At 35.5% G+C, this 10,000-nt stretch overlaps 1 protein-coding gene across 1 annotated transcript in view; it reads left to right on the top strand.

Moving 5' to 3' along the window:
• Nucleotides 1-3,984, top strand: part of LOC137634870 (uncharacterized) — a 10,196-nt gene extending 6,212 nt beyond the window's left edge. The window contains exons 3-5 of the mRNA XM_068367420.1: nt 165-408; nt 2,142-2,822; nt 3,846-3,984. Coding sequence (XP_068223521.1) covers nt 165-408; nt 2,142-2,822; nt 3,846-3,880 — 960 coding nt within the window. The 3' untranslated portion in view covers nt 3,881-3,984. The remainder of the gene's footprint in view (nt 1-164; nt 409-2,141; nt 2,823-3,845) is intronic.
• Nucleotides 3,985-10,000: the final 6,016 nt, after the last annotated feature.

Raw genomic sequence — 10,000 nt, 5'->3', positions numbered from 1 at the left:
ATTAGTAAGTAAGTAAGTAAGTAAGTGTATCAGCAGTATAGGGGAAAGTGCTGCAGAGGGTAGATATCCACGCATTCACAATGTGATAAAGGGAATTTCAAATAACTCAATATCTTAACTATACAGTTTTCCAGTATCTTTTTATTATTCCTCTTTTTGTGCAGTTGTTAAGCAGGTGGTGGAAGTTGTGGGCTGGCCTATGTTCCGTATTTGTTTGGTTAACAACGAGTTCGGCCGAGCTGTTATGGCCTTCAATTCAACACATCGTCGAAGCGCCCCACAGCCAAATGCCGCCTTTGAGATATCTTGCAGGCGCATCGGATGGATTACCTGCTCATGAATACACGATCGTAGGACACGATTTCGGAAATTCCATCAGCCCAACGGAGGGGGAGACGAATATGAAAGGTAGGTTTTTTTTAGATAGGGAAATTTGAAAACTGCAATTTATATCTAATATTCTGATAAATATTTGTTGACAAATAAGTAACTGGAATCCTTTTAGAAGACCAAAAATCTTTAATCGTGCAAAAATACAAGTTTTTTGTATTTTGGAAGTTGTCATATTGAACAATATCACATTAGCTAGGCTTACTTCTTGTTGCATGTCCTTGCTTTTCCCTTATTTCAAGAGAATATCTTTAATGTCCCTTTTTCTCTTTTCCTAAGTAGAGCTCAATCCCTCTTATAATAATCTCTACCCAACTCTTATTAATACAAAAAAAAAAAAAAAAATCTGTGGTTTGCGCCATCTTTTTTAAATCAACTGAAACTACAATAACATTTTAGATTTTAATGGAAACTTCACAAGATTAATAGTATTATATTGAAATAAGATAAATTTATAACATTTGAGACGTAGCAAGCAATGTTTAATTCCTATTTAATGTAGGTACTAAGTTTCTCCTCACTTCATATGTTAGCAATATAACAGTGGAAAGAGGATTCACTTGGTTAAGATTTTAATCTAGAATACACCTGTGAAAAAGCTTGCAGTAGACTTGCATGCTTCACTGTGTGCAGAGTATCAGTGATCTAGTTTACAATCTAGTAAGCTGGCCAGGGCACCAGCCACCCGTTGAAATACTACCACAAGAGAGTTATGGCGTCTTTTGACTGGCCAGACAGTACTACATTGTATCCTTCTCTCTGGTTACGGTTCATTTTCCCTACACACACAACACCGAATAGTCTGGCCTATTCTTTACATGTTCTCCTCTGTCCTCATACACTTGACAACAATGAGATTACCAAAAAATTCTTCTTCACCCAAGGGGTTAGCTACCTCACTGTAATTGTTTTGTGACTACTTTCCTCTTGGTAAGGGTAGAGGAGACTCTTTAGCTATGGTAAGCAGCTTTTCTAGGAGAAGGACACTCCAAAATCAAACCATTGTTCTCTAGTCTTGTTTAGTGCCATAGCCTTTGTACCGTGGTCTTCCACTGTCTTGGGTTAGAGTTCTCTTGCTTGAGGGTACACTCGGGCATGCTATTCTATCTTATTTCTCTTCCTGATGTTTTGTTAAAGTTTATATAGTTTATATAGGAGATATTTATTGTAATGTTGTTACTGTTCTTAAAATATTTTATTTTTCCTTGTTTCCTTTCCTCACTGGGTTATTTTCCCTGTTGGAGCCCCTGGGCTTATAGCTTCCTGTTTTTCTAACTAGGGTTGTAGCTTAGCAAGTAATAATAATGATAATAATAATAATAATAATAATAATAATAATAATAATTCTGCATAGCATAACATTTTTGAGATCGTGTATAAATTCATCTCTTGACGCTACATTAGGTGGCATTTATTTGTAGGTGTTGACCTGAGACTAGAGGACTTAAAGATAAGAATATGATAAAAAACTTGGGAAAACTATCTATTTTTTCGATTATTGTAGTGAAAGTGACATGTTTATCAAAGGAGAGGAGAACAATTAATCAAACGCAATACCAGTTATACAAAGTAGTCAACATTTTTAATAAGCTTAATTTTCTGTGGAGAACACAGAAAATTAACAAGGCTCACAATTCTATTAGCAAAATATTTTTTGGGGGAGAAAACTAACAGGTTGTTCAGTGAAATAAAATACTACATCAAAGATACCAGATTACCAAATCATCTACATTTTCCTCCAGATATTACAGGTTTCTCAGCACGAACAGGACTGGCTTCCGAATCCTCGGATGCAGTCGAGGATGACCGAGACGAAGCCATGGCCTCGGGCAGCGGTAGGTCCCCCGAAGCCAGTCCGAGATTCGTCAGCCAGTTTTACGAATGGTATAAAGGGAAAGAAAAGCAGAAGGAAAAGGAGAAAGAGGAGGTAAAGCAAGATAACGATAACTACCACGTCATCATCAGCCATCACGCGGCCCAGACGCATCACAGTGATCATCACAGCAGTCATCACGATGATCACCATGATCACGGTCATAGGCCTGGTTATGGCCATGGCCACTATCACCACGATCATGATCATTATCACCACGATCATGATCATTATCACCACGATCATGGGCACAGTCATGGTCACGGTCACTATGGATATGGACACCATGGAAGTCACTCGAATATACACATTCATGGGTATCCATACCCTCCGTATCAGGGTGGACACTCACCTTACCCTCCATACCCATTCCCTTACCCATATTACCCACCTCCTCCTCACCACCACCACCAACAACATCCGGTTGTGCAGCCAATTATCATCGGGGCTGGAGGGGGAGGGGGAGGAGGGGGAGGGAAGGGAAAGGGAAAAGGCAAGAATAAAGGGAAACTTATCATTCTGAACACGAGCTCCACCGGTGGACAAGTTTCAACCCAAGGTAAGAATTCTTGACTTTCGTTTTAAAAGTAATATGAACAAAAGTCTTGTTTGTATTTCTAAGTGATTAAATGTCTTTATATATACTGTAGTCTAATTGTATTACTAGACTATGTTGATTTAAAGTCATATTGCATAAAAACTAAAGGGTTGTGGTGGCTGATGTGGTAACGTCCCTGACTGGTGAACGCCAGACTGGGGTTCGAGTCTAGTTCCTTTGTTCACTGTAACCTCACCATCCTTGTGAGCTAAGGAATAGGGGCGTTTTGGGGAGCCTATAGGTCTATCTGCTGAGTCATCAGCAGCCATTGCCTGGCCCTTCTTGGTCCTAGCTTTGGGGTAGAGGGGGCTTGGGCGCTGATTATATGTATATATGGTCAGTCTCTAGGGCATCGTCCTGCTTGATAGGGCGCTGCCACTTTCCCTTGCCTTTGCCATTCATGAACGGCCTTTGAACCTTTAAACTGTGCTGTTAAGGAGAGTTTAATTGCACAAGTAAAGTCATATGATCATAAAATTAGTTCTAAAAGTCTTGAATCATGCTGCTAATATAATTTGAAATCGGTCTTTATGAAGGAAAAAAAATATGATTTTTCTTTTAAATTATGATCTTTATAACAAAAATTTAGAAATACTTTCAAGATATATCACGAGTAATTTTTTTCCTAATAAATAAGGTTCTTAACATAAAGTTGCTTTGCAATTGCAATAGATATAAACTCTTCTTAATCTCGACTGTGCAAAAGAATTATCTTCTGAGGATAAGGAATTGGCGCTCATCTCCACGAATTTTATGACCAAACACTCGCAGACTAGATTGTAGTCAATGACTATAGTCAATATTCAGCCGACTAGTCAGGTTTGTGAGCACAGCAAAAAAAAAAAAAAAAAAAAAAAAAAAAAAAATAAATCGTGTAGGTATATTTTTTAATTCAGATTCTAAGACAGGGTGTGTTACAGGCCACAACCCTGTTTCACTGGATTTAATCAGTTATGAATAAAAAATGAATCTATTCTCCTCCAGGTAACTATGCAGCTGGTTACAGATACATTTCGTAGTGGAAGAGCCCTTGTCAGATGGAGACTATCAGCGATATCAACCAGTTCATCAAAATCATTCCAGGCATTTAAATCATTGGGATTATCATCTAAGTGTTTTGCGTAATTTCCTCTCTTTTATGAATATTATTTCGGATATGAATATGTATTTAATGTTATTATATTCATCAGATATTCCATTTACACTGCACATCTTTTGTGATGAATTTGTTACCTATTGTTATTAAATTTATTTATTTAGTATAACTTCTAATCTATTACCTGTACATAAATGGCAACGTGCTAATATGGGAGCTTAATCAATTTCATAGTCTGTAAAATCAGTCATGATAATTAAGACCTTTAATCAGGTATAACTAAAGAACTTCAAAAGCTCAAAGTTGCAGCAAATTTTTTCATGTTGAATAGGCTGACATAAGTCTTTTTATAGTTTATATATGACATATCTGTTTTGACGTTGTTACTGTTTTTAGAATGATTTATTGTTAATTTGTTCTCATTTATTTATTTCCTTATTTCCTTTCCTCACTGGGCTATTTTTCCCTATTGGAGCCCTTGGGCTTATGGCATCTTGCTTTTCCAACTAGGGTTGTAGCTTGTCTAATAATAATAATAATAATAATAATAATAATAATAATTATTATTATTATTATTATTATTATTATTATTATTATTATTATTATTATTATTATTATCATTATTATTTCATATGGATAAGAAGCAAAAATTTAACCGTAATATTTGAATTACAGTTCAGAAGTATATGAGACACAAAAAGCTATGTAAATAGCTAGATTATTCCAAAGCTGGACATACATAATCTATCTATATGCCAATAAACAAGGCTAACTGTTGATTCCTTGGATGAACTAAACAAATGTCTGCAAATCCTCTGATTATGTATGCCTCTACGTATACTGTATACCATAAGGATAGTAGATGTGACCTTGTGGTACACAGGCGTAAATGGAACGTTTGAAAGCGATTTTTAGTTGTTTATATATATATATATATATATATATATATATATATATATATATATATATATGATATATATATATATATATATATATATATATATATATATAAATATATATATATATATATATATATATATATATATATATATATATATATATATATATATATATATATTAACCTGCAGACCTAGTCTGAGGCTAAGTATGGATAGAAAGATGTATCCAACACTAGGGCCGGAGAGGCCATTCATCAACCAGGAACTAATGGAGGATATCTCCGTAGTTACATTATGAAGTATAAGAGGCTGGACAACATAATGGAAGAAAGGAAGTAGGAAATGAGGCAAGAAAGAATAATAAAAAGTGGGTGCAGTCAGGGTCTGAAAGGATGTGACAAGGACCCTACAGTAGTGCTTGCAGTGTACCGCGTGAGATGCACTGATGTTAGTAAGTTCAAAATAATTCTAAAGTTAAGTGGAAATAAGGAAATAATAGGTTGTTATTTTTAAAACATTATTCGTTATTTAACGACTCCGCAAAATAACTGTACTGACAAACGAAAATTAGACTAGCTGATAAAGCAAATATTATGCAACTCTCAACATAAAATGGCCTCAGAGAACTGTATTTCAAATCCAAATTTAAACTATAATTCGTATCTGTCCGAATGCTTGTAAAAAATAAAGTTTTAGCGCTTAGTCAATATTGCAAATTCTCTCTCTCTCTCTCTCTCTCTCTCTCTCTCTCTCTCTCTCTCTCTCTCTCTCTCTCTCTCTCTCTCTCTCTCTCTCTCAACTGAATTAAATAAAGGCCAATACAATGGGCAATAAGATTCTACTGTCTATCCGATTAATCAACCAATAAGCCAATCGGTTAAATGGACGTTCGACATCGAAGACATACCATAAATACTATCAAAGAAAACGAAAGATAATTAAATCTCATAGAAAACAAAAGTGAGTCAAATAAGGGTATACTATAAAAACATATAAACATCGCACGTAGGTTACACTTTATACCATATTACGTTAACTGTATTTCTACCTTTATATGAAATAACTATAATGAAAAATTCCAATTTATAACAATAATATTTTATATTCTAATGTTATAGATTCTATCTTCATTATTATTATTATTATTATTATTATTATTATTATTATTATTATTATTATTATTATTATTATTATTATTATTATTATTATTATTATTATTATTATCTATAAAAACGTGTTGCAAACACTAATCAGCTATCATAGTGGAGATGAGTATATTTCAAATCTAAGAACAGATTCCCGAATTCGACAGGAATATGTACGGTCGACTTGTAAAACTTGTATTTGTCTTGATAGTATGGTTGGTTACAGTCTCTGCAAGCATGGTTTCGGCTAAGAGGCATAGGCTCGAATTTCTGCTCAGTCAGAAGCTGTTATCATAAATGAATTTCTAGTAGATATTCACTCTCAAAGATTGAATTTGATATTAAATGCCATTTTGGTTGATATTTACATTAATTAAAATCAAGAGTGTTAGTCACACACACACACACACACACACACACACACACATATATATATATATATATATATATATATATATATATATATATATATATATATATATATATATTCTTTTTTTTTTTTACTTGCCAGGTTACAACTCTATTTGTGTCCGATCTATCGGAGTCCAGACATGGATGGCTATACAGTATATGAAAGGTCTGGGACTCACTGACGGGTGTTAAGTAGCAGGACCCTGCATGGTGAGGATGAGGTATGCTGGCTGTTTAGTTCACCACTCACCTGGGTGAAGCTGGGTCATTTCATTCATAAAAAATACCTAAAGTATATTCTGTATTCAATTGTACCACCTCTTTGGCCCACATTTTGAGGTTCCTTACTTCTAGGATCATGGGTTTTTTTACCTCTTATTTTGAGGTGCCTTACTTCTAGCATTTGCGTTTCTTTGAACTCTATTTTAAGGTGCCTTATCTCTAGCATTAGGGGCTTTTACCTCTATTTTAGGTGTTTTAACTTTAGCTTTATGACCTCTATATTTTTAGGTGCCTTATATCTAGAATTATTGTCTTTTTGACCTCTATTTTGAGGTGCCTTATCTCTAGCATTAGGGGCTTTTTGACCTCTATTTTTGGTGCCTTCTCTATAGCACTATGGGCTTTTCGACCTCTATTTTGAGGTGTCTTATCTCTAGCATTAGGGGCTTTTTACCTCTATTTTTAGGTGCCTTAACTTTAGCTTCACGGGCTTTATGACCTCTATTTCGAGGTGCCTTCTCTCTAGCATTAGGGGCTTTTTGACCTAATATTTTGAGGTGCCTTATCTCTAGCTTTAGGAGATTTTTTTACCATTAATTTTAGGGGCCTTATCTCTAGCATTAGGGCCTTTTTGACCTCTTATTTTGAGGTACCTTAGCTCTAGCATTAAGAGCTTTTTACCTCTATTTTCAGGAGCCTAATCTATAGCATTAGAGGCTTTTTAACCTCTTATTTTGAGGTGCCTTATCTCTAGCATTAGGGGATTTTTACCTCTATGTTGAAGTGCCTTATCTCCAGCATTAGGAGCTTTTTTACCTATATTTTTAGGTGCCTTAACTTTAGATTTAGGGGCTTTATGACCTCGATTTTGAGGTACTTTACTTCTAGTATTAGAGGCTCTTTGAACTTTATTTTTAGGTGCCTTATTTATAGTATTAGGGGCTTTTGACCTCTATTTTTAGGAGCCTTATATAAAGCATTAGGGGCTTTTTGACCTCGATTTTGAGGTGCTTTACTTCTAACATTAGAGGCTCTTTGACCTTTATATTTAGGTACCTTATTTATAGCATTAGGGGCTTTTGACCTCTATTTTTAGGAGCCTTATATAAAGCATTAGGGGCTTTTTGACCTCGATTTTGAGGTGCTTTGCTTCTAACATTAGAGGCTCTTTGACCTTTATTTTTAGGTGCCTTATTTATAGCATTAGGGGCTTTTGACCTCTATTTTTAGGAGCCTTATATAAAGCATTAGGGGCTTTTTGACCTCGATTTTGAGGTGCTTTGCTTCTAACATTAGAGGCTCTTTGACCTTTATTTTTAGGTGCCTTATTTATAGTATTAGGGGCTTTTGACCTCTATTTTTAGGAGCCTTATATAAAGCATTAGGAACTTTTTTTTACCTCTTTTTGGGGTGCGTTACTTCAAACATTAGAGGCTCTTTGACCTTTAATTTTAGGTGCCTTATTTATAGCATTAGGGGCTTTTGACTTCTATTTTAAGGAGCCTTATATAAAGCATTAAGGGCTTTTTGACTTCGATTTTAAGGTGCTTTACTTTTTAACATTAGAGGCTCTTTGACCTTTATTTTTAGGTGCCTTATCTATAGCATTAGGGGCTTTTGACCTCTATTTTTAGGAGCCTTATATAAAGAATTAGAGGCTTTTTGACCTTGATTTTGAGGTGCTTTACTTCTAACATTAGAGGCTCTTTGATCTCTATTTTTACGTGCCTTATTTATAGTATTAGCAGCTGTTTTACCTCTATTTTTATCTGCCTTATTTCTAGCATTAAGGGTTTTTTACCTCTATTTTGAGGTGCTTATTTCTCGCATTAGGGGCTCTATTTTACCTCTATTTTAAGGTGATTTACCTCTAGCATTAAAGGCTATTTTGAGTGTTCGTTTAAAGGCTCTTCGTTGCTGTTCTCTTCTGTCTGTTCTAGATTTCAAAATCTTTAGTCTTCGATTTCCTTTGATATTTCATCTTCCACTTTCCTTAGTTTGTCAATTTCCTTCGAGATTTTATCGTATTCTTTCTTAGTTCGTCAGTTTCCTTCTAGATTTCAAGAGAGATTTCAGTGCCGTGTGTCCTTAGTTCGTCAGATTCCTCAGAGAAATCGATGGCATCCATGTCTTTGTCCATCGGGGCGATGGGTAGAGACAGGAATGCAACAAATTTTCTCCGCATACGTCATCAAGCTAAAGTAAACGACGAGCAACACAATATATTTACCAATATGACCTTGATATGTCCTTTCGTCAATGTCTAATTTTGGGACTATCCTGTTGAAGAACCACACGTCGCTCACTGTTTAGTTGAACCATTCCGTTTCCGTCCTTATTTCCTTATTTCCAATTGTCTCCAATTATAGGTCATCGTTGCAAAAGCCCAAGCAAAGGATCATTCAAGGCGCTAACATTATGTTCTTCAAAGCTCGACAACTTCTGCAGCAAGCACCAAAACCAGCTGTAGATGAAGGTGTTCCGAAGAGCCTCCTGATGATCCTGTAGTTATAATACACAATTCTCACAGTCAGCTCCCTGTTCCAAAAATAGCCATTAACAATGTTCACTGCGTTGCATGCTCAGTTTGAAAAAAAAAAAAAAAAAAAAAAAAAAAAAAAAAAGAGATCAGGTCTTCAGAAGTCATTTGAAGCTCGGGGCGGAGCCGTTCAGAATTGCTGCGGGAGGATTCTGTTCTGGAGTCATTCAGAACTCTATGCTAAGTCTACGGCCATGTCTTCTGAAGCCTTTTGAAGATCCCGAAAAATTTCTTCAGGTGCCGTTCAGGGAGCTCCAGGAAGAATCTGTTCTGGAGTCATTCAGAACTTCATGCCAAGTCTAAGGCTGTTTCTTCTGAAGGCATTTGGAAATCAGGGAAAATTTTCTTCCGAAGCAGATCAGAAATTCTGTTCTAGGGTCATTCAGAACTCCATGCTAAGTCTATGGCCATTTCTTCTGAAGCCATTCGGAGATCCGTGAAGATTTTCTTCCAAAGCCGTTTAGGACGCGCGAAAAAATTCTTTCGTTTCAATAAATCCTAGTAACTCCTCCTTCTCCTCCTCCTCCTCCTCCTCCTCCTCATCATCATCATCATCATCATCATCATAATAATAATAATAATAATAATAGTGATAATGATAATGATAACGATAAAAATAATAATAATGGTAATAATAATAATATACTGCATGATTTGATTTATGGATTTGAGTCTGAAAGTCGCTCACTTCCAAGCGAACCCCCATCCCTGGTGACGATTGCTCAATGCTGAAAGGTCCGAGTCTAGCTGGCTTCACCCTTCCCAGGGTAAAAGGAAATATTTCTTTAGCATTGAGTATTCGTATTATTACGATTTTATTTGTCGTT

Source organism: Palaemon carinicauda, chromosome 45 (genome assembly GCF_036898095.1).
Source record: "Palaemon carinicauda isolate YSFRI2023 chromosome 45, ASM3689809v2, whole genome shotgun sequence".
NCBI lineage: Eukaryota > Metazoa > Arthropoda > Malacostraca > Decapoda > Palaemonidae > Palaemon > Palaemon carinicauda.
This window is presented reverse-complemented; position numbering and strand designations above follow the sequence as displayed.